Source organism: Phoenix dactylifera, chromosome 8 (genome assembly GCF_009389715.1).
Source record: "Phoenix dactylifera cultivar Barhee BC4 chromosome 8, palm_55x_up_171113_PBpolish2nd_filt_p, whole genome shotgun sequence".
Lineage (NCBI taxonomy): Eukaryota > Viridiplantae > Streptophyta > Magnoliopsida > Arecales > Arecaceae > Phoenix > Phoenix dactylifera.
In genome coordinates, this window is record NC_052399.1 from 27,926,073 (window position 1) to 27,952,211 (window position 26,139).

Consider the following 26,139-nt stretch of genomic DNA (forward strand, 5'->3'; position numbering starts at 1 on the left):
GGGGCTACTGAATGGAGCAACAGGAAAATACTACTTTGTTGAATGACTTCTATGAATGGAGCAACAACCAAATGCCACAATGTCTTACCGACCTGCTAAAAGTAATTTTGTGCATGTAATGCACATGACTAATTTTATGACTATTTTTTCAATCAAGAGAGAATGAGTCATAATCTTATCAACTAATAAATGTTGCATAGAATCTGGTATGCAGATGGCTGAGTGAGGGATAATGATGGACGTCTGCGATCGAATTAATCAGTCGAAGAAGTTATTAAGGCTTATGTCATGCGCGTATCTTCAACCATTTTAGACAAGACATAATTATCAATGCAAGATTTGTATAACATAGCATCAAAGATCTGTTGTTATACAGTAAAGTGGTCTTTTGATGGCTTAGGATGATATGTGAAAAATGTGAAGGAACCAGCTAGCCTGTTGGCTTATCTTCAAACTTCTACTGTTGCTTACCATAGAGGCGGAAGTATTTTTTCTTTTTTGTCTTGTAAGGGAATAGTCTGGGGCTCAAATTGATTAATAGAATGAAGATTACATCCTCCCAAAAGAGAGAATAAAAGGGAAGAAGAAGTATCATCACAGGGGTGAAAGTTGGATTATATAAAGGTGAAATAGGGTTTGCTTTAGTGGTCATGCCCCTTTTCTTTAGTAACTTGATGTTTTATGTTTGATTTCCTGGATGGTGCATCTCGAAAAATATTGATTTGAATAATTATAATGCAGGTGGGTCTCCTTTCTTTTCTCTCAACAAGAGTTAGTTTATATAAAATGTTATTCAAAATTTATGGTCTTAACTTTTCCCTTAATCTTACTTTATGTAGAAAGAATTGGGTAGTAGGATATCATGTAAATATATCTTAAAGTCCATCTAACATATTTTTGTGAAATAACCCTCATATGAAGCAGAAGTATGCTCTCAATGTGCTACCTATTTGCCTATTTATTTGCTCCACTACATGAAAATTTATGCAAATAACATCTCATGAAATATGATGTTTGATTAAGAAAGTTAATTGAAAATCATGACCGACCCACGATTCACTACAAGAACATCTAGCATTACCGTCGCTTTTTAATGTATACGCCGACTTAGACAAAGTGCTGCAAGTTTGATTTTCGATGCTTTTTAAAGCGTTGCAAAAGTGTTGGCAATGCTACTGCAAAAAAATAATTTTACAATGCCTTTGGTTTACATCGCGAGTTATAACAAACGACGCTTATAAGCGTCGCTAATCGCTAATGCTTTTAAATAGCGTCGGTGCTAAGCATCTTATATTAGCCACGTTTATTTGTGTCTCTAATTAACGACACAAATAAGCATTACTAATGTATGTTTTAACGACGCTTTAAAGCATCGTAAATGTAATTTTTGTAAAAAAAATATTTTAAAAAATTTAAAACTCCATATACAAATATATACACAAACACATACGTAACATAAGTCATATAATAACACATATAATATATATAGAAATAGCAAATACTCATATTGTCAAATATGATTACATTTGCATTATCAAACATGATTGAAAGTCAATTTACAACTCAATATGCTTCAAGAAACATAAACAATATAGCCCCAAAAATCCTAAAATGACAATCTAAGGGCTATTAGGGATCGATGGCAGCATCATCATCATCTCTACGACTATTGAAAGTATCAGGAACCTACAAGAAAAGGATAAAAACTTTAGAACTTAAGAATACGAAAATCACAAAGTTTTATAAATCATTTAGCTCATATAAAAATAAAAAATAATTATGTAAAATATTTAAATAGATGTAGTTATTTACCTGAGAAGGGACAAACCTATATATCAAAGATACAATATTATTAAGTTCAGCCCTCAAAGATTGCATTTTTATCTGATGGCTCTGCTCCATTTTCTCCATCCATGCCTTCAGCTTATGAACTTCTGTAGTGCTACTACTATGTCTAGTATTTTGGATACATCTGTTCACTGCAAACAACTGAGTGGGGTAACTCTAATGGTCTTTTATACATAGTATGGTGACTATAAGATAAGAGAGATGATTCAAATTACTTATAAGATTGTTCAGCTTTGAGCAGTTTAACAAGTCTATTTACAGACGGGCCGGGTGGCTTTGCCTCCCTCTTCATTAAAAACAAAAAAATCACAAGAGATGAGAGAGAGAGAGAGAGAGAGAGAGAGAGAGAGAGAGAGAGAGAGAGAGAACCTGGTTGTTTATAAGGCCAGGGTTTTATGCCATGGTCACCACAGCAGAGTCTGAACGTTGTTAGCGACACGCCGAGCTTCCGTGCTGCGTCATTTCGGGGAAGGTGAAATAACTGTTGTAGCTCTTCCCTAGTGACATTCTTCCTCCGCTCCCTCCGCTCCCTCTGCAAGGAAAATCACACAACAACGCCCGGTAAAAGTTAGGAAGAAGGTTGCCCAAAATCAGATTACTCACTGTAATAAATAATAAATCGCTGGAAGATGTGGCACTGTGGCGTGCCATCCTGGTAGAAAACTCGGGCATGCGAGTTACTGAAGCATTGCTCTAAGATAGCTATTCATCTTCGAGCGATTTTTTCAAGCGTCCGGTGACCTATTTTAGTTGGACTAGTATTTTTGTTGGTGCCGCCTGATGGGCCTCGCCTGATATCTTACATGCATTTTGGGCGTCTTTGGTTGCCGGCGCGAGTAACGACCAAAATTCTGCAAAAAATTAAAGGCGGAATGCAAAGATGCAGTTAATTAATGTTCCATGGACTTGACCCAACAAAAGCCCAACTTCGGTAGTGGGCCTTATATTCAACTTCTGATATTTAACTTCATCTGATAATTAACTACCTTGGCTGCGCGTCCAGTCTTCTTGGGTCCGGCGAGACCACCCCTCCCTACAGTTCCACTAACTGGTAGCGTTCCAGTAGGATAACCTGAACTAAGTTGCGAGGATCCGCCTATAATCATCTAGACAGAATTAGAAAAAAAAAGGGATAACCAGAGAAAACGGTTGACAAATGGACTCCTCATGGAAATCACGGTACCATGATCAAACTGCCCTTGTTTCAAAACTATCTTCGTGAGGCTTACCCGATGCTCATGATAAATAAATATCTTACCAAGATCATCTGCCTCCGGAGGCAAGTCAGATTCTCCGATCCGCGACTTGGTTATTTCGACGGTCCGGGACGGCACGTTCTCTGCAACAGCTGCTTGATATGGAGCAAGGCCAACATCGTTGCTGAAGACCAGTGGTAGAGATGATGGAATTGATTCAGCTTGCCCGGGGAATGATGGCGGCCAAGAGGATTGTGGACCAAGCGGAGGCTCAGTGGAGTGTGGGTAGAGGAACGGCACGTTCTCTTGCGCTAGACCAGGTAGCAGATAGGGAGGAAGAATAAAATCGTCGCCGGCTACTGGTGGTGGAAATGATTCATCTGGCCATTGTAATGGTGAGCAAGACGATCGTGGATGAAGGAGAGGGTCACCAACGTTAGGGACTAGTGGTATAGATGGTAAAAATGGTTCAGCTTGCCCGGGGAATGATGGCGGCCAAGACGATTGTGGACCAAGCGGAGGCTCAGTGGAGTGTGGGTAGAGGAACGGCACGTTCTCTTGCTCTGGAGCATCTGTTTGATAGGAAGTTGAGCCAAAATCGTTGTTGCACCACCAAAGGGGTGGTGACGAACACCATTGTTGTTCAAGGGGAGGCTCTGGCATGGTTTGGACTATTCAGGATGATCTGAGGCAGCCCTTAATGGAGATGGAATGGCTATATATAGAGGCAGAAGAAGAACGAGACTAGAAGTCAGAAAAAAAAAGAACAAAACAAAACAAAGAAGAAGAAGAAGAGGAGGAAGAGGAGCAAGAGATGAATTGACGAGCTTGAATAATTTTGCGGTGTGGGTTGGGGTGGGCTTTTATAATGTTGGGTACGGTGTTGGGCGGCGGGGGCGGTGGGAGGGCGAGGACGTGGGGAAGCCTCATCAGCTCATCGTTTTTTAGGCACGTGTGGAGGATATTGGAGTGCATGGGCAGAGCGCTGCGCGCCGGGGGTGGGGTGTGTGTGTGTGTGTGGGGGGGGAAGCCGAGGGTGTCCAGATCAAAGAAGAAGGGGGTGGGGAAGCCTCAGCTCATCTTTTTTAGGCATGTGTGGAGGATGGTTGGGGTGCATGGTTCGCGGAAGGAGGGAAGGGATCCAGACGGCGAGGGTGGGGTCGCGGGGTAAGGGAGATCCGTTTCGTACACGCATGGTATCAAGAACCCAAAAAAAAAAAAAAAAAAAAAAAAAAGAAGAAGAAAAAAAAGAGGGAGATCCGGAGAGCAGGTGGGGGAGTGATGTGGCGGTCGCCGGAGGAGCGAGGGGATCCAGACCCAGACCTAAAAGTCGTCCTGCACAGGAAGTTGAGACAATGGAAGAACAACCTCACTGATCTAAGAGCTGAAGTCTGAACTTTCGCTCACGCAAGAGCTGAAGTCTAAAAAGCAAACAACCTTGAGAACCAAATGATTTTCCCGGGGAGACCCAAGTCATTTTTAGATGTAATTGAAGGCAAAGAAGGAAGATTTCGTGAGACTCTGCTTGGTAAACGGTGGAGGAAGGAGGGGAGGTAATAATATTTTTTGACCAGCTTGTTTCATAGCTCAAACAATAAAATTTTGGTCCTTTTAGATTCCTAAGAGGTTAGCTCTACTATGTAGATCTTACAAAGTTATTTGATTTAAAAAAAAAATATATCTCAGTTGGTCTCCGTATGACCAAATTATGGCCCCTTCCGGGGGGGCCCGAGCCATCAGTGAGATACCACTCTGGAAGAGCTAGAATTCTAACTTTGTGTCTAGAAGTTTGGCATGCAATTTGGTTTTCCGATGTGGTGAATTTTGCTCTTAGATCATTTTCAACCCTACTCATAGTAGCCAAAATGGTCTATATCGAGTCTTATAATCCCCTTAGATTAGGGCTCCTCCAGTTTAAAAGATTTAGCTCCTACTAAATCAACATTGAAACTAGGAAGAGATGGTTTCTAATCTTGGTCTTCTTTGCTAGATGGTAGATCATTCTCTCTAGATGTGGAAGATAGCTTTACTACAGGACTTATTGATGTTTGTCTTAAAGGTATCACCAATCAAGACAAGATCTCGATGAGTTAATCAATCTTCTCTAGTTATGTGAGATGTTCCTTCATCTCATCATCTATTGAGACAGAACTAGTAGCCATACTTGCCTTTGTCTTTCAATGTACTTCATGCATGGATAGTCGTTATCCTCGTTGCTTGTATTGTTCGCATATCTTGACAATGAACTAAGACCCTCGTAAATTTAGAAGACTGAAACTCTGACACCAACTTGGTCCAATCGGAAAGCAGAAAGAATTTTCTCAAATCGCCCAACTCGAATCTCTCAAAAGAAATTTTTTTAAAAAATAAAAAAACGAAAGTAGGGTTTACATCCCTTTCTTTCATGGATGATGATAAAACAAAGGTACATGCCTCTATTTATAATAGTAGTAATCAGATCTTCCTTTACACAATTTAGGTTCTAATAGTACTCACTTTCCTAAAATAGACATGAGCATTCGAAAAAAAACTCAAAATAATTAAAATTCTACTGGAGATAGATCTCGATTCTATATCAACTTTGTTTTTTGCTTCCCCATCAAATTGAAAGATACGCTCAGTCAAAATCTTTTTTAAAAATGCAATTTTTGTTTTGACCAGCCACTTCAGGCCCAAATGATGAAATTTTGGTCCATTTTAACCCCTTAAAGGACTAGTTCTACGATGTAGATCTCTAAAAGTTATTCGATTTCAAAAAATAAGGCATCTCAATTGAGGGTCGAATGACCAAATTATGGTCTTTAGAAGTTTGACGCACAATTTCAGCTTTCTAATATGGTGGATTTCGCTCTTGGATCCTATCTCGCACTACTTATAGAGTCCTATGATTCTTCTAGGTCATTCAAAGAGCAAAAAAGGTAGTTTGAGACTCTTGAAGGAGGTTTCAAATTTTAATAGCAAAAAAAGGTTAAATGATAAAAAAAATTTATATTTTTGCAAATTTTTCAAATACAGCATATTGTTTCAATTTTTTGGTAATGGGGGCAGTACCTTATTAATTGTTGCAATACTAGCTTCTTGTCAACTAGCATCCAATTTTGTTGTTAAAGTGCCCATGTGGAAATGACATGAAAATTTTGAAAATGGCATGGAAAATAACAAAAATGAGATGGAAATGATGTGGAATAAACTAAGTTAAATTGGAAATTAAAAGCTTTTGTACATAATTAGAGGGGAGAGAAGAGAGAGAGTAACTGATACATAGATAGTTGGCCAATCCGATCTTTACCATGGTTTTGATAACGAGTTTGAATAGCAAGATAGGGGAGTCCAACTCTAATTTTGCAACTATTTCTCAGCTTACTTCTCATAGAGGGCCAAGTTGGACTCCTCTGCATGAATCCGCCACAACGCTTCGTCGTCTCCATCTTCGTTTTAGTCAACAAGGACTTTTTGTTATAGAGGAGTCTCCGCTTCCACTGTAACGCAAAACACAGATGTCATAAAATCGTGGTCTACTAACGCAGTATCGCGTGCTTGAATGTGACCTTCAGTGGATGGGGATATGTCAACGTCATTCCGACAATTTGTAACTTAGCCCGGCTGGATGGGGATATGTCACCGTCATTCCAACAATTTGTAACTTAGCCCAGCTGGATGGGGATATGTCAACGTCATTCCAACAATTTGGAACTTAGCCCAGCTTTTTGGTAGTCTCAAGAAGATTTTTTAGCTCTTTCATCGTCTCGGCGATTGCACATTCCGAGTTGCGACTGCAAAGCTTTCGGGTGACCAATTAATCAACCATTATAAAGCCTTATGGTTGCTTTTTCTTTGTGCCTTTTAATAATTTAATTGGAGAGTAAGAAAATTTTTTTCAATTCGCTCAACTCGAATCGCTAAAAAAAAAATAAAAAAAATAAAAAAATACAAAAGCAAGATCTCTATCTCTTTTTCTTTAATTAATGATGATAAAATTGAGGTACCGAGCTTCTCTTTATTCTTTTCTTACGTAACTCAGATCAAATTCATCTTCTGGTTCTAATAGACCTCACTTTGTTGAAATAGATATGATTAGTAGAAATAAACTTAAAAAAGTTAGGCTCAAAAAAATTGAATTTTGGCCCTTTTAAACTCCCAAGAGGTTAGCTCTACAATGTAGATCTCGAAAAGTTATCCGATTTTTAAAAAAAAAAAGATTATATTAATCAGTCATCGTATGACCAAATTATAGCATCGAGAAGTTTGGCATGCAATTTGACTTTTCAATGTGGCGAATCTTGCTCTTGGATTCTATTCAACTTTACTTGTAATGGCTAAAATAGTTTATATCAAATCTTGTAATTCTCTTGAATTAGAACTTCTCCCGTTTAAGAGATTTAGCTCCTACGAAATCAACATTAAAGATAGAAAAATACTTACTGCACCATCTCGCAGCTAATCCACTTAGCTTTACACGGAGATGATTTCTAGCCTTGGTCTTCTTGGCCATGTGGTAGATCCCTCTCACTAGATGTGGAATATAGCTGCGGCTAAACAAGGACAAATTACAGTAGGCCTAATTATGTCTATCCCGGTGAACGAGACGTAAACAACTGGAGCAAGGAGTTTTCTCCCATCACCGCCTATTTCATAACCCACTTCCTCTATTTCTACCACTCACTAATTCGCTGAATGGGGAATTTGATCATCATAAAATTTTAATTGGTGCAAAAAAAAAAAAAATGTGACCTATGCTCAACCTAATTAGAGATTGGGCAACCAATTGGGATAATGCTTTAATCTGATCATAATTTTCAAATAGAATACTACCTTTAAGATCCAAATTGTGACAATGCTCTAATCCATACTCGATTTATTTAAAATTTGAATTAGAAAATTTTATCCATATATCTTATTCTAATTAATTTTTTTTTTTTATCCAGACCTGACCAAATAAAATTGGGCATGGTCGTGTCTTTTTTGTTTTGGTAAAGGCATGCCATTTTTTTTCTTTTCTAATCTCAATACACTGTGTGATAACACTATAAGCTACAACATTATCTTAAGAAGTATGCGAAGCACAGGATGGTAGATGGACGTCGAGGAGCTGTTTGCTGATGCAATCTGGATTTTTTTTTTTTGGGGGGGGGGGGGGGGGGGGGGGAGGAATAACTTTTGGGTAATTAAAAAGTGGGGAGGGGGAGAAAGAATAAGTTTCGGGGGCAATTAAAGGGGGGAATATGTGGTGCAAAATGTCCCAAGCCATAATATTATCTTGAAAGTAAGTATAAGAGAAGGTAGTTGATGCACGCCAAGGCCCAAATGATCTGCAAGGGTTATTAGGGTAGTTTTTCTAAAATTTTAACATAGGGCAGCTTATCTCTCCCTCTCGAACTCGAACTTACCATTTTTACCGTCTGTCAGAATCTCATTGTTGTGGGGGAGAAAGAAAAAATAAATTAATCACATAATTATATTTTATTATTGCTCATTTGTCTCGAATACTATATAAAGCAAAATCAAGCAAAAAAGAAAAATGCTATACATATGTCTTGAATGCCCGCAGCCCATTGAGTCTATTTAAACCAAAATCTCCAAACACATCCAGTTCCTGCTTGCAACCTGCTCGTCAATCGGTCAGAAAGTTGGCCTCCCGGAATATGTGCGACGCTCTAAAAATCTGAAGAGAGGTAACCAACTGAAATATATCTTTCAAACAGGGGAATAGAAACAGAGGAATAGAAAACCCGAGAGCCTATAGAGAATTAACCCAAGAGCCTTCAAACTTATACTTTGCAGTACTTAGAGTCTCCAGCTGAAGCACTTATACAAATTATCTCCCAGAAAATTAAATGAGCACCCCTTCAACCGATTTGATGACCCCAAAAGAACACCTTAAAAAACCTCTGAATCGTGGCAATAATAGTCAGATCGCACAGCACAGTTTGTACGCAGGTAAAGAGGCATTGATGATCGAATATAAAACAGAATGAGTGAGAGACGTAAACAAGCATAGGAATTCTACCCATCAGTGGTAATTCAAGAATTGTAGCCGAACAAAAATTACTCCTTGCCTTCACCAGGAACAAGATTTCGATAATACTCTTGACTTATTTCCGTAGAACGTTTAATAGTTATTTGATACACGTGCAGACGTCGTCACTTAGGTTGCCCTGTCATGTGGTCCATAAATGGGTATAAGGCCCTGTTTGGGGGAGCTTTTGGAGGGCCAGAAAGCACTTTCTGGCCCTCCAAAAGTACTTTTAGATGAAAAACTGTGTTTGGTAAATTTTTCAAAAAGCTGTTTCAGCTTTTGCGGGAAGCTGAAAACAGCTTTTGGGAGGAAGCTCCAATTTGGAGCTTTTGGGAGGAAGCTGTTTCAGCTTTTTCGGAAAGCTGTATTTTTGACAAAAATGCCCATATTAAAATAACATAATTACATAGTTTGTCCCTTTATAAACCTAAAAATCTGCTGGAGCCAAGAATCCTAGCCGTCAGACTCCCTTCCATAAGAAAAGGTATTTTTCTTTTCAATTTTTGTATGCATCTCTTGAACCACATTTTAGAAGAAAATTTTTTTAATCCTTTTCCATACCTTCCAAAATCAATCTATTGTTTTTTTTTTTTATCATCAACCTTGCGGCCCACGCTGAGGTCCTCCTCGAGCGTGGACCACGAAGAAGAGCCCCTGGACCGCGGAAAATTATTTTATGAAAAATTATGAGAAATTATTTTATACTAATAATTATAATATTTTATACCTTTATTTTTGTGTTATACTATAAATATAATATCATATTATATTATATCATAATACATTAATATGTTATGTTAAATAATTTAATATTATGTTATATTATGAAAAATTAATTTATACTAATAATTATAATATTTTATACCTTTATTTTTGTATTATACTATAAATATAATATCATATTATATTATATCATAATACATTAATATGTTATGTTAAATAATTTAATATTATGTTATATTATGAAAAATTAATTTATACTAATAATTATAATATTTTATAACTTTATTATTGTATTATACTATGAATATTATATTATATTACATTACATTATAATACATTAATATGTTATGTTAAATAATTTAATATTATGTTATATTACCAAATATTAATTTACTCTAATAATTATATTACTATTATGCTATATTAACATAATATTATTTTATATTACAATAATATTATACTATATTGTATATTTATGTATTAATTTATGTTATGTTTTATTATGTTCTGTTGTATAATACTATGCAATGTCCTTTATGGTAATTTTGTCATACAAAAGTACTTTCTCAGTTTGTTTACCAAACACAAAACAAAGTACAACAGCACTTTACGAATATAGTTACCAAACAGCAAACAGCTTTTTATAACAACTCTACTTCAGACAGCTCTACTTCCAACAGCTCTACTTCTAACAGCTCTACTGCCAACAGCTCCCCCAAACAGGGCCTAAGTAGGATTACCTTCTAGACAATGGGTCTAAATAGTATGGCAAGCACAAGACGAGAGAGAGAGAGAGAGAACCTGGTCGTTTATAAGGCCAGAGTGGTATGCCATGTTTGTGGCAGAGCCTTTTGAGCGTTGTTACCGACAAGTCGAGCTCCTGTGCAGCTTGCTTGTTTCTGGGAAGGTCGTCTCGGGGGCGCATCAAGTCATTGTCGCGTCATTCTCAGACGTAGCTTGCTTGTTTCTGGGAAGGTCGTCTCGGGGGCGCATCAAGTCATTGTCGCGTCATTCTTAGACGTAGCTTGCTTGTTTCTGGGAAGGTCGTCTCGGGGGCGCATCAAGTCATTGTCGCGTCATTCTCAGACGTAAGGGGGGGGGGGGGATATTTTTTGACCAGCTCGTTTAGAATTTTGACCTTTTTAGATTCCTAAGAGGTTAGCTCCACTATGTAGATCTTAAAAAGTTATTTAATTTTTTTTAAAAAAATATCTCAATTGATCGTTGTATGACCAAATTATGGTCTTCAGAAGTTTAGCATGCAATTTGGCTTTTCAATATAGTGAATTTTGCTCTTAGATCTTTTTCAACCCTACTTATAGTAGCTAAAATGGTCTATATCGAGTCTTATAAGCCTCTTAGATTAGGGCTCCTCCAGTTTAAAAGATTTAGCTCCTACTAAATCAACATTGAAACTAGGAAAATGCTTGCTTCACCATCTTGCAGCTGAACTACTTAGTTTTATACGGAGATGGTTTCTAGTCTTGGTCTTCTTTGCTAGATGGTAGATCATTCTCTCGATCTAGATGTGGAAGATAGCTTTACTACAAAACTTATTGATGTTTGTCTTAAATGTATCACCAATCAAGACAAGATCTCGAAGAGTTAGTCAATCTTCTCTAGTTATGTGAGATGTTCCTTCATCTCATCATCTATTAAGATAGAACTAGTAGCCATACTTGCCTTTATCTTTCAATGTACTTCATGCATGGATAGTCGTTATCCTCATTGCTTGTATTGTTCGCACATCTTGACCATGAACTAAGACCCTCGTAAATTTAGAGGACTGAAACTCTGACACCAACTTGGTCCAATCGAAAAGCAGAAAGAATTTTCTCAAATCGCCCAACTCGAATCTCTCAAAAGAAATTTTTTTAAAAAATAAAAATATGAAAGTAGGGTTTACATCCCTTTTCTTTCATTGATGATGATAAAACAAAGGTACATGCCTCTATTTATAACAGTAGTGATCAGATCCTCCTTTACACGATTTAGGTTCTAATAGTACTCACTTTTCTAAAATAGACATGAGCAGTAGAAAAAAAACTCGAAACAAATAAAATTCTACTGGAGATAGATCTCGATTCTATATCAACTGTCTTATGCTTCCCCATCAAATTTTCAGATTGAAAAATATGCTCAGTCAAAATCTTTTTTAAAAAATGAAATTTTTGATTTGACTAGCCGCTTCAGGCCCAAATGATGAAATTTTGGACCATTTAAACCCCTTAAAGGACTGGCTCTACGATGTAGATCTCTAAAAGTTATTCGATTTTTTTTAAAAAAAGGTCATCTCAAACGAGGGTCGAATGACTAAATTATGGCCTTTAGAAGTTTGACGCACAATTTCAGCTTTCTAATATGGTGGATTTCGCTCTTGGATCCTATCTCGCAATACCTATAGTGTCCTATGATCCTTCTAGGTCATTCAAAGAGCAAAAACTGTAGTTTGAGACTCTTGAAGAAGGTTTCAAATTTTAATAGCAAAAAAAGGTTAAATGATAAAAAAAATTCTTATATTTTTGCAAATTTTTCAAATACAGCATATCGTTCAATTTTTTGGTAATGGGGGGCAGTACCTTATTAATTGTTGCAATACTAGCTTGTTGTCAACTAGCATCCAATTTTGCTGTTAAAGTGCCCATGTGGAAATGACATGAAAATTTTGAAAATGGCATAGAAAATAACAAAAATGAGATGGAAATGATGTGGAATAAACTAAGTTAAATTGGAAATTAAAAGCTTTTGTACATAATTAGAGGGGGGAGAAGAGAGAGAGTAACTGATACATAGATAGAGACTCACGAGATTAGGGATCGAGGGGACTAGGGTTTGCACCAAGAAGGTTTGCATTGTGAAATTGGGTCCAAATTTGCATTTGCATTTCATTTTGTTCTTGCTTAAAGAGGTGACGGGAGAGATTAGAGTTTGCATTTGGAAAATTGCAATGGATGTGCTTGGAAGCTTCGATATGGCCGAGGGGACAACTAGCTCAACAACGTCTAGGAGATCATATGTTATGCCATGATCAAGTTAAAGCTGGTTTTTATATTTTATGGAGTAAAAGAAAGCCAAAAAGGAGATTTCTGCAATGCTGATTTTGGAAGGTACGATGTTTTTTTTTATATTAGCTAACGTGAGGAGAGCCAGTACTTGTTGATTTAGTAGAAATGTTGTTTTGCATTTCCAATGAGTTGATCATGATAACATGATCATGGGAAGGAGGTGGCTGCTATATTCAGTAACCAAGGGACGGGCTTAAAGTGAAGCATCGGAGGTAGTTTGTGCCGCCGTATATGTATCGTGATACCCTGGAATGGACGGTGGATGAGATTCCTCGTAACTAATCTAATGGCCCTCCGGTATCGCACTCTTTTTGTCCACGTAGGTGGAGCGTGCTGGATGAGATACAGTGTTCCCCAGCAACTGGCGATGACGCCTTCAAATTTGTGCACTTATTTTTTCTTTTTTCTAAAAGTTTAGATAAAAATGCGGTGCAAACGGAATTCTACGTGCAACTTTTCATTTGGCGAGAATTGCGTGCCGACTTGGTCCCACTTTGACATCTGTATCTAAATGGGAATTAGCGTATTGGTGGTTTTTTTTAAAAAAAATTCCAAAAAATTAATAAAAGTTCAAAAGTTTTTTATATAAAAAATTAATAAGAATCCTATGTGAATTTTTTTAACTGATTTTCTTTTACAATTTTTTTATTTTTTTTAATTTTGGAGGGGCTCCAACTTTCTCTCTCTTTTCCGTATGAAAAAAAAAGTTAATAAAAAATCTAAGTTATATGGAGTTCCTTTTTCATCTGATTTTTTTTCGACGGGCTCCTTTCAATTTTTTTCTAAATTTCGGAGGGAGCACTAACTTTCTCTCTCCTTTCCATTAAATAGGTATGGATATATATGATCTTATTATTATTCATAATATTTTGATAATTAATTATTTTCATAAAAATTAATTTTTCTTTGATAGAAAATAAAAAAATGTATTTCGTTTTATTTTAGAAATTTGAAAATTTTACTATTATAAAATATCAGAATTATTATTACATTTCTATATTATATAATTTTTTAAATTAAATGATTTATGATTATTATCGATTTGTGCTACCGTAGATGATTGAAAGCGTAGTTTTTAAAATAGAAATGTAATCGTATATTATGTATATTTTATAATTTTAATATTTTTAATATATTTTAAATGTAAACTCTGTCTGGTGGATTGATTTATTGGAACCTCTGATCTAGATCGTTGGCCAGTTCGATCTTTACCTTGGGTTTGATAACAAGTTTGAATAGCAAGATAGGAGAGTCCAACTCTAATTTTGCAACTATATCTCAGCTTGCTTCTCATACAGGGACAAGTTGGACTCCTCTGCATGAATCCACCACAACGCTTCGTCATCTCTGTCTCCGTCTTAGTCAGTAAGGACTTTTTGTTACAAAGGAGCTTTTGCCTTTTCAGAAGGATGGGAAATTAATTTTCCGTAAAAAGAAAGGCCGCTTCCACAATAACGCAAAACACGGATGTCATAAAATCGTGGTCTACTAACGCAATATCGCGTGCTTCAATGTATCCTTTCATGTCAACGTCATTCCAACAATTTGTAACTTAGCCCAGCTTTTTGGTAGTCTCAAGTAGATTTTTTAGCTCTTTCATCGTCTCGGCGATTGCACATTCCGAGTTGCGATTGCAAAGCTTTCGGGTGACCAATTAATCAACCATTATAAAGCCTTATGGATGCTATTTGACTTTTATAGGTTTTTTTTTTGTGCCTTTTAATAATTCAATTGGAGAGTAAGAAAATTTTTCTCAATTCCTTCAACTCGAATCGCTCAAAAAAAAAATAAAATACAAAAGCAGGATCTCTATCTCTTTTTCTTTAATTAATAATGATAAAATTGAGGTACCTAGCCTCTCTTTATTCTTTCCTTACATAACTCAGGTCAAATGCATCTCCTAGTTCTAATAGACCTCACTTTGTTGAAATAGATATGATTAGTAGAAATAAACTTAGAAAAGTTAGGCTCAAAAAAATTGAATTTTGGCCCTTTTAAACTCCCAAGTTAGCTCTACAATGTAGATCTCAAAAAGTTATCCGATTTAAAAAAAAAAAAGATTATATTAATCAGTCATCATATGACCAAATTATAGCATCCAGAAGTTTGGCATGTAATTTGACTTTTCGATGTGGCGAATCTTGCTCTTGGATTCTGTTCAACCCTACTTGTAGTGGCCAAAATGGTCTATATCAAATCTTGTAATTCTTTTGAATTAGAGCTCCTCCAGTTTAAGAGATTTAGCTCCTACGAAATCAACATTGAAGATAGAAAAATACTTCACCATCTCGCAGCTAATCCACTTAGCTTTACACAGAGATGATTTCTAGTCTGGGTCTTCTTTGTCATGCGGTAGATCCTTCTCACTAGATGTGGAATATAGCTGCGGCTAAACAAGGACAAATTACAGTAGACCCAATTATGTCTATCCCGGTCAACGAGACGTAAACAACTAGAGCAAGGAGTTTCTCCCATCACGGCCTATTTCATAACCCACTTCCTCTATTTCTACCACTCACTAATTCGCTGAATGGGAAATTTGATCATCATAAAATTTTAATTGGTGCAAAAAAAAAAAATTGTGACCTATGCTCAACCTAATTAGAGATTGGGCAACCAATTGGGATAATGCTTTAATCTGATCATAATTTTCAAATAGAATACTACCTTTAAGATCCAAGTTGTGACAATGCTCTAATCCATACTCAATTTATTTAAAAATTGAATTAGAAAATTTTATCCATATGTCTTATTCTAATTAATTTTTTTTTTTTTTAGACCTGACCAAATAAAATTGGGCATGGTCGTGTCTTTTTTGTTTTGGTAGAGGCATGTCAATTTTTTTCTTTCCTAATGTCAAATTGTCCATACACCGCGTGAAGGGAATCCAGACCGCACTCGTCATCCGAACACTCAATACACCGCGTGAAGAAAATCCAGACCGCAATCTGGATTTTTTCTTTGGGGAAGGGGAGGAGGAAAAACTATTGGGTGCAATTAACAAGTGGGGAGGGGGAGGGGGCAATTAAAGGGGAGAATATGTGGTGCAAAATGTCCCAAGCCATAATATTATCTTGAAAAGTAGGAATAAGAGAAGGTAGTTGATGCACGCCAGGGCCCAAATGATCCGCAAGGGTTACTAGGGTAGTTTTTCTAAAATTTTAACATAGGGCAGCTTATCTCTCCCTCTCGAACTCGAACTTACCATTTTTACCGTCTGTCAAAATCTCATTGATGTGGGGAAGAAAGAAATGTTAATAATCATTACTAATTACAATAAGCATCTAAATCTAGTTGAATTTCTTCTGGATCGTTCTAAGGTTAGAAGTGATAATTGCAAATGAAGGTCTAGTTGAAGCATCTTCATTCCATGAACAACATATGAGGTCTATGAGCTCTTTGAATTGGCCATCATCCTCGGGCAGTGCTGGCCGAAGCCTGCCTTCTCCAACTTCCAATGCAATCTGTAAGGGAACGCATATAAGAATAAGATTATCTGCTGATCTTTGCATGAAAAGATATTGCACGACAGCATGATTTTATCAAGATCTAGATTGCACCTTGATCTTTTGTATGACTTTATTTATGGGCATTGAGTTTTTTTTGGTAAATTTAGTATCTTCGCAGAAGCTTGGTGGGCATATACATTGCTTGTTAGTAGCTGGGAAATGTGGAGTAGCTCCCAGTAACTTTTGGGGAAAGATATTGAACTTGTGATATGATGTTTAATGTACTTAGGGACTACTCAACTTCAGAATTTTTAGATTTGGCTTGTTATTTGATATTACAAAGATAATTTTGACTTGCTTCAACATAAGATAATATCTGAAATGCATTATTATTGTGAACCATATGCATATTGTTCCTAGAAAGCTAGAGCATACATGTTTAGGAAGGTTCATCTTGAAGGTCTGAGCAGGTGATTGGATTATACCTTACTAGGATTGAAGCTGGTCTCTATGTATGGATGTTGACCGGTGATCAGCTCATTCAATATGATGCCAAAGCTATAAACATCACATTTTTCATTGTATGGTTCACAACGGATTACCTCAGGTGCCATGTACTCATAAGTCCCTGAAAATTGAAGAGGAAGCATTTAGGAGTCAAACATTACAGAAGCAAATTAATTTAATATTAATACAAAGTTTTTTTTTCCTTCTCGCTAACTATTGAACATAAATTTGTTTGTCCCTCTGTCAGTATATATGAAAGGTCAGCCCTGTGCATGTTATGCACCTGGTTATTTAATTGAAATGATGTTTTTCTATTGCTGGTCGTTACTAAAAATTCAGGATGAATTGATGACTTAATCTCACATCAGTAGCCCAGTCTTTTACTGCATTGAGAACTGAACTGAAGATAAGGTTGGCTTCAATTAAATCGTGTGTTACATATCTGACCAACTATGAAGGAAAAAAAAAATCCTTGCAGTCTAGCAGTCACCTGGTTTCCAGGTTTGAGGCCGAGATTTTTGTAAGGGCAAGGGATGGCATTTGAGAATTGGCATCTGTTGGATGATGATTTTCATGGACAATATGCAATCCTACATTACTTCACGCAAGTTTGTAGACATTAGATTCTTACCCAATTCTCCTGTTAGTGCTGCCTCTCCCTCAGGCAGGAATCGAGCATGCCCAAAGTCAGCCACTCGCACATGCAAACAATCATCCAGGAGTATGTTACTTGGCTTCAAGTCTCTGTGGATGACCTTGGGTTTTTGTTCGTGAAGGTATTGCATCGCCTGAGCAATTTCCAAACCCTTCTCTATCCTTTCTTTCAAAGGGGGAAGAGGTACTGACCTTTCTCTTTGCCTCTTCTTATTCCCATGCAGCCATTCTTTTAAAGTCTTTCCACTCAACAGCTCTGTGACCACCCATCCATTTTCTGGTGGCAGGAGACATGCGCCAATTAATCGCAACACATAAGGGTGGTGTTGACGTGAAAGAGTATCAAGTTCCTGTGCAAAGAATGCTTCACCACCTTCATTTAATTGGAAGTATGTGGGGTATATCCACTTAACAGCAACATCAAGGCCTCGCCAAGTCCCCCTGTATATGTCAGCAGTTGTCCCTTGGCCTATTTGTTCATGCAACTCTATCTGCTTGGAGTAAATTGCATTTTTCATTGTTAGTTGTCGATGGGAAGCAGCATGTCTATTACCTTCTGCATGGATATTAAACAATTAGCATGCAGTTATAACCATAGCAAATAGGCTAATCCCAGAAGTTTGTGGTTCGGGATGTGCTTGTGATCGGTTCCAATTAATGTCTTTTGAACTTGCTATCATAAACATCTTCACTTAGCGACACCATCTCATTGTGGTACCTTAATTAGAATCTCAACCTATCGCTATCTGTCACTAGATTGTAGTTTATGATGATAAAAAGTTCATGTCTTTTGTGAGCTTGAAGAGTTATTAACATTGGTATCTGATAACCATCTCAGGTGGGTACCTTGAAACCTTGACACCAGAGACACCGCTCAGCACTCAATACAAAATGTGCTTTTTGTTTTTTTGCTACATGTAAATTTGTCCAGAGATTGTAACAACCGAGGTTGTTGCTCAAAGCTTAAGATTTTTTTTTCTTAAAAAATAGTGATAGATTATTTGATAATTAATCTATAGTGTTTATTGTGATTACAGATATTACGATTTTTGATAAATGATGACTAATAACTTTTCAACCTTGGATCCTTAGTTTCTGTAAATATATCAGCTTGTTCAAATGTTTTTCCAGTATTGAATAACTTTTAACTGTACAATCAGTTAAGTGAAGGAAGTTTTAGCACATCATTCCTTCATTCTTTTAACAATATTATACATAGAGATATATTCTTTATGCGGTATTAGCAGCCAAAATAAAGTAAGTTGTTGAGTTATGAACCACTTTTGTCATGATACTATAATAAACATAAAACCTGTAATATAGTTTCATTCATGATAAATAAGTCAGTACTTGATGACTAATACACCATCCAGGTTGTCAAATATCTGTTTCTTGCTGAGATGGCTCAAGATGATGAAATATCATACAGATTTCATCACTATGGTTGGCTTGAAGTAAACAGTTGAGACAAATGTTATTGATTTTTGCCAGCGGCTCTAAATAGCACTTTGAGGATTATCAAAAACTCAAACTTGGATTGCCATGGACATGCATATCTGAACTTAAGTGTTACCTAGCAATATTTATATTGATGTCAGAATTTATGACAGTAATGCAATCCCCGTACATGATCAAAATATGATTATTCTGTTGGAAGGAATTTGGTGCTATGTCATGTCCCCAATGTCACATATGAAGTAGCTTTTTTTTTCTCATGTTGTTGGGTTTGTAGTTAACTTTCATTGTTTCTGTCTGATTAATATCTTGGTCCTCTTGTTAGAACCTATTTATTTGTAATATGCTTTTCTCCTGGTTAAAAGTGGATATAAGCTGCAATTTCTTGTGCAATATCATGGATAATGCTCTTAATGAGCTTTAGGCATGATTATCTCTACGTGGATGCCTATGTATTAGCATCCTTGCTTCACATGCTATGAAGTCTTGTGTTGTCAACTGTTGCAAATGGAGGAGTTTAGTGGGGTACACTCTGCAGAGGCATTACATAAGAATGATAATAAGATTGAAAGAGAAGAATACAAATGCTCACCTCATGCGGCTGAATAAACCATCCATTGATCTTTGCTTGATCCCTGATGGCTGCTAATTGAGGATCACCGGTCATTGTATCAACTGGTTTTGAGATTGTTTCATGATTGAGTTTTGTGGGATGAGAGGGTTGCTGGTTGTTGGATATGTGGTGCAGGAAGCCATTCTGCTGTGCAATGTCTAAGCAGAAACTGAGATATTCCTTCATGCTCTCCAGACGAGCTTTGTAAGTATCCTTGAGATCTCTCTGACGTTGAAGCTCCTCTCTGAGTTCGTCAACCTTGATTGCAAAACAGAAAAATACTTCAACATCCAGAAAGAGCTAGTTTTCCTATCTAAACCATAACTATTTGTTGTTTGTTTTTCAATTTTTCATTTTTCACCTTCAAATTTCTGTTCTTTTTTGAAATCCAGGGTTCTGAAGTCATCCTGAAATACCATTTGGTGCATTTAAGATGTCTTCTCTAGTCTCCACTGTAATGCTTGAGGAATTTTTGCTGATTGTTTTTAATTTTTCAAATTCCTGTTCTTTTTTGAAATCCAGGGATCTGAGTTGTCCTAAAATATCATTTGGTGCATTGGTTGGGAAGATGGCTTCTCCAGTCTCCAGCACATTGCTTGAGGAATGCTGAAATATTGTGGAGAGGTAAGATTTTGGTTCTCTCTTATTTATGCTGAAATATGGGCATCTACAAGCAGTTCATAGTTGATGGTGCGGTCATAGAAAATGGTAACTGAAATTCTGAAAAACTTAACTCATGCTTCATTATGAGTTACCAAGACCTTATTGCTGCTTGATACCTGCTGCTGAAGACCTGCCATGGTTGACTGCTGCGTCTCTGGGAGCGCAGAGAATAACATGGCAAAGACCCTGCAGCATCCCCCATGCTGTTGAGACTTCCTCCCCACTACTGGAGATCTCTGGATGGGAGTTGATGGTTGACCGGTCGGTATCTTTCTTTGTTTAATCTGCTGATCCTTCTGCTGGATGCTCATAGTTTCTGCTTAACTTTGTGTACAGAAACAATGAATTGAAGAAAAGGGAAGAGGGAGAAACTAGTGGTAAGGGCGTCTTTTATACTGATTTCTTCCTCGGCATTGTTCTATGAGGAGCACTGGATATTGTTGCTTAGTGATGGGAACTGATGAATTCGGCGATTTGTTCGAGGTTATTTAGAGGATAAAGATGGTATTATTTATATATTTTTATTTTATATGAGAAATGATAGAATATCTGATCAGCTTTAAGCAGTATCTGGAGGGACTGGCGGTGTTTTTTATGGAGATGCTTCTAATTAATCCTCCGGTGAAGAAGCCGAATGATGACACTGCTAATGTAGACGGCTCCTAGCTTGGATTACTCATGCTAAAGCTGGAGCATTTGTCCCTACTAAGAATGTTGCCTCTGTCTTTATTGAAGTCTTACCGGGTTGGGTTGGACTGGTGGAGGCCTAGATTCAGCCCACCATTGAAAGCAGGCCCAGACCTGGCCTCCGATAGGCTTCTATTGGCCCACTTAAGCCGGATGGAACCTAATCATGTTTTAGAACTCTAGGTGGTTGTTTGCCCATGGGCCTAAAATCTGAGTTCCAATTCGATCATTGACATTTTTGGATTGGGCTATTGGGACTGCAGGTTCTTTGATGCCTCTGTAGGTGATCAGGCTTCTTTTGTTTCTGGTTGAATGGAATTGCCCATGTCTATCCAAGTCATGGCCGAGTGACTCCTAACATTTTAATAATTACCTTACCTCGTTTCGCACATAAGAAAATTACTTATCTGGGGCTAATGAATGGAGCAACAGTAAAATACTACTTTGTTGAGTGACTTTTATGAATTAAACAACAACCAAATGCAACAATGTCTTACTGACCTGCTAAAAGTAATTTTGTGCATGTAATGCACATGACTAATTTTATGACTAATTTTTCAATCAAGAGAAAGAAGAATATATGGGTGAGTCATAATCTTATCAACGAATAAATTTTGCTTAGAATCTGGTATGCAGATGGCTGAGTGAGGGATAATGATGGATGACTGCAATCGAATTAATCAGTTGAAGAAGTTATTAAGGCTTATGTCATGCGCGTATCTTCAACCATTTTATACAAGACATAATTATCAATGCAAGAATTGTATGACATAGCATCAAAGATCTGTTGTTATACAGTAAAGTGGTCTTTTGATGGCTTAGGATGATATGTGAAAAATGTGAAGGAGCCAGCTAGCCTGTTGGCTTATCTTTAAACTTCTACTGTTGCTTATCATAGAGGCGGAAGTTTTTTTTCCTTTTTGTCTTTTAAGGAAATAGTCTGGGGCTCAAATTGATTAATAGAATGAAGATTACATCCTCCCAAAAGAGAGAATAAAAGGGAAGAAGAGGTATCATCACAGGGGTGAAAGCTGGATTATATAAAGGTGAAATAGGGTTTGCTTTAGTGGTCATGCCCCTTTTCTTTAGTAACTTGATGTTTTATGTTTGATTTCCTGGATGGTGCATCTCGAAAAATATTGATTTGAATAATTATAATGCAGGTGGGTCTCCTTTCTTTTCTCTCAACGAGAGTTAGTTTATATAAAATGTTATTCAAAATTTATGGTCTTAACTTTTCCCTTAATCTTACTTTATGTAGAAAGAATTGCGTAGTAGGATATCATGTAAATATATCTTAAAGTCCATCTAACATATTTTTGTGAAATAATCCTCATATGAAGCAGAAGTATGCTCTCAATGTGCTGGCTATTTGCCTATTTATTTGCTCCACTACATGAAAATTTATGCAAATAACATCTCATGAAATATGATGTTTGATTAAGAAAGTTAATTGAAAATCTAGTGCATGACCGACAGCAGACCCACGATTCACTACAAGAACATCTAGCATTACCGTCGCTTTTTAATGTATACGCCGACTTAGAAAAAGTGCCGCAAGTTTGATTTTCGACGCTTTTTAAAGCGTTGCAAAAGTGTTGGCAATGGTACTGTGAAAAAATAATTTTACAATGCCTTTGGTTTATATCGTGAGTTATAACAAACGACGCTTATAAGCGTCGCTAATCGCCGATGTTTTTAAATAGCGTTGGCGCTAAGTATCTTATATTAGCCATGCTTATTTGTGTCTCTAGTTAACAACACAAATAAGCATTAGTAATGTATGTTTTAACGATGCTTTAATGCATCGTAAATATAATTTTTGTAAAAAAATATTTTAAAAAATTTAAAACTCCATATACAAATATATACACCAAACATATATGAAACAGAAGTCATATAATAACACATATAATATATATAGAAATAGCAAATACTCATATTGTCAAATATGATTACATTTGCATTATCAAACATGATTGAAAGTCAATTTACAACTCAATGTGCTTCAAGAAACATAAAAAATATAGCCATAAAAATCCTAAAATGACAATCTAAGGGCTATCAGGGACCGATAGCAGCATCATCATCATCTCTACGACTATTGAAAGTATCAGAAACCTACAAGAAAAAGATAAGAAATTTAGAAGTTAAGAATACGAAAATCACAAAATTTTATAAATCATTTAGCTCATACAAAAATACAGAATAATTATGTAAAATATTTAAATAGATGTTGTTATTTACCTGAGAAGGGACAAACCTATGCATCAAAGATACAATATTATTAAGTTCAGCCCTCAAAGATTGCATTTCTATCTGATGGCTCTGCCCCATCTTCTCCATCCGTGCCTTCAGCTTATGAACTTCTGTAGTGCTACTACCATGCCTAGTATTTTGGGTACATCTGTTCACTGCAGACAACTGAGTGGGGTAACTCTAATGGTCTTTTATACATAGTATGACGACTATAAGATAAGAGAGATCATTCAAATTACTTATAAGATTGTTCAGCTTGTTGAGTAGTTTAATAAGTCTAAATACAGACCACTACCTTTTGTTTAAAAAAAATATTTTTGTTTATTTTTTTTTCTTGCAAATTCTATATTAATACTTTCTGTAAACTCCACTTTTCTACTACAGGCCGGGTGGCTTTGCCTCCCTCTTCACTAAAAACAAAAAAAATCACAAGATGAGAGAGAGAAAGGGAGAAAGAGAGAGAACCTGGTTGTTTATAAGGCCAGGGTTTTATGCCATGGTCACCGCAGCGGAGTCTGAACGTTGTTAGCGACATGCCGAGCTTCCGTGCTGCGTCTTTTCGGGGAAGGTGAAATAACTGTTGCAGCTCTTCCCCAGTGACATTCTTCCTCCGCTCCCTCTGCAAAGAAAATCACACAACAACGCACGGTAAAAGTTAGGAAGAAGGTTGCCCAAACTCAGATTACTCACAGTAATAAATAATAAATCGCTGGAACATGTGGCATTGCGGCATGCCATTCTGGTAGAAAACTCGGGCATACGAGTTACTGAAGCATTGCTCTAAGATAGCTATTCATCTTCGAGCGATTTTTTCAAGCGTCCGGTGACCTATTTTAGTTAGACTAGTATTTTTGTTGGTACGTAAATGCCAAGTGCAGAGATTGCGTCTGATAATTAACTACCTGGGCTGCGATTCCAGTCTTCTTCTTCTTGGGTCCGGTGAGACCACCCCTCCCTTCAGTTCCACTAGCATAAGCTGAACTAAGTTGTGATGATCCGCCTATAATCATGAAGACACAATTAGAAAAAAAACAAGAAGGGATAACCAGAGAAAACAGATGACAAATGGACTCCTTATGGAAATCACCTGGTCACCATGATAAAACTACGTACCCTTGTTTCAAAACTATATATCCTCGTGAGGCTTACCCGATTCTCATGATAAATAAATATCTTACCAAGAACTGTCTCCGGAGGCAAGTCAGATTCTCTGATCAGCGACTTGGTTATTTCGACTGTCCACGACGGCACGTTCTCTGGAGCAGCTGCTTGATATGAAGCAAGGCCAACATCGTTGCTGAAGACCGGTGGTAGAGATGGTGGAAATGATTCAGCTTGCCCGGGGAATGATGATGACCGAGACGATTGTGGACCAAAGGGAGGCTCAGTGGAGTGTGGGTAGCGGAACGGCACGTTCTCTTGCGCTATAGCAGGTAGTTGATAGGGAGTAAGAAGGCTAATAAAATCGTCAACGGCGACTGGTGGTGGAAATGATTCCTCTGGCCGTTGTAATGGTGAGCAAGACGATTGTGGATAAAGGAGAGGTTCAACACCGTTGTTGGGGACTGGTGGTAGAGATGGTGAAAATGGTCCAGCTGGCCCGGGTAATAGTGGAGAATCAAGGGGAGACTCAGGGGAGCGAAGGTAGCGGGACGGCACGTTCTCTTGCTCTAGAGCATCTGTTTGATAGGAAGTTGAGCCAAGATCGTTGTTGCACCAAAGGGGTGGTGGCCAACACCATGGTTGTTCAAACGGAGGCCCTGGCATGGTTTGGACTATTCAGGATGAGCTGAGGTAGCCCTTAATGGAGATGGAATGGCTATATATAGAGGCAGAAGAAGAACGAGATTAGAAGTCAGAAAAGAAGAAGAAGAAGAAGAGGAGGAGGAGGAGGAGGAGGAGGAAGAGGAGCAAGAGATGAATTGACGAGCTTGAATAATTTTGCGGTGTGGGTTGGGGTGGGCTTTTATAATGTTGGGTACGGTGTTGGGGAGACAAAGAAGAAGGGGGCGGGGCGGGGTGGGGGGCGGCGGGAGGGAGAGGGGTGGGGAAGCCTCAGCTCATCCTTTTTAGGCATGTGTGGAGGATATTTGGAGTGCATAGGCAAAACGCTGCTCCTCAAAAAGGGTCCGATCCATTGACCAGGATGCGGACCGGACGGCAACAACGTTGGATGGTGATTTCTTCCTAGTGCCACCTTGGCCGGGGTGGGCATTGAAGTGAGGGGGTCGCGGGGGGAGGGAGGGGATTCAGACTGGTGGGGGGTGTTGTGGCCGGTGGGGGCCCGCCTAACTCGGGGTGGGCATTGAAATGAGGGGGTCGCGGGGGAAGGGAGGGGATCTAGAGTCCAGACGGCGCGAGGGGTGGTCGCGGGGGTGGGGAATTGAAATGAGGTGGTGGTCGCGGGGGGAGCGAGGGGATCCAGACGCTAATTGAAATGAGGGGGTCGCTTATTGAAATGGAGTGGCTTATCAGAATTATTATAACATTTCTATATCATATAATTTTTTGACCAGTTCGTTTCAGGGCTCAAACAATGAAATTTTGGCCCTTTTAAATTCCTAAGAGGTTCACTCCACTACGTAGATCTCAAAAAGGTATCCGATTTCAAAAAAAAAAATTATTTCAATTGGTCGTTGTATGACCAAATTATAGCCTTCAGAAGTTTGGCATGCAATTTGGCTATTCGATGCAGTGAATTTTGCTCTTGGATCCTTTTTAACCCTACTCGTAGTGGCCAAAATGGTCTATATCGAGTCTTATAATCCTCTTAGATTAGGGCTCCTCCAGTTTAAAAGATTTAGCTTCTACTAAAGCAACATTGAAGATAGGAAAATGCTTGCTTCACCATCTTGTAGTTGAACTACTTAGCTTTACATGGAGATGGTTTTTGGTCTTGGTCTTCTTTGCTAGATGGTAGATCCTTCTCTCTAGATGTGGAAGATAGCTTTACTATAGGACTTATTGATGTTTGTCTTAAAGGCATTACCAATCGAGATAAGAT

At 37.6% G+C, this 26,139-nt stretch overlaps 1 protein-coding gene across 1 annotated transcript; it reads right to left on the minus strand.

Moving 5' to 3' along the window:
- Positions 1-16,606: 16,606 nt before the first annotated feature.
- Positions 16,607-21,855, minus strand: LOC120111673 (serine/threonine-protein kinase TNNI3K-like). Its single transcript, XM_039129431.1, has one exon. The coding sequence runs from the start codon at positions 17,974-17,976 to the stop codon at positions 17,395-17,397; it is 582 nt and encodes a 193-aa protein (XP_038985359.1). The 5' UTR covers positions 17,977-21,855; the 3' UTR covers positions 16,607-17,394.
- Positions 21,856-26,139: the final 4,284 nt, after the last annotated feature.

Excerpts from the sequence above, each read along its gene's own strand:
- LOC120111673 (XM_039129431.1), bottom strand. The coding sequence starts at position 17,976 with ATGAAAAATGCAATTTACTCCAAGCAGATAGAGTTGCATGAACAAATA.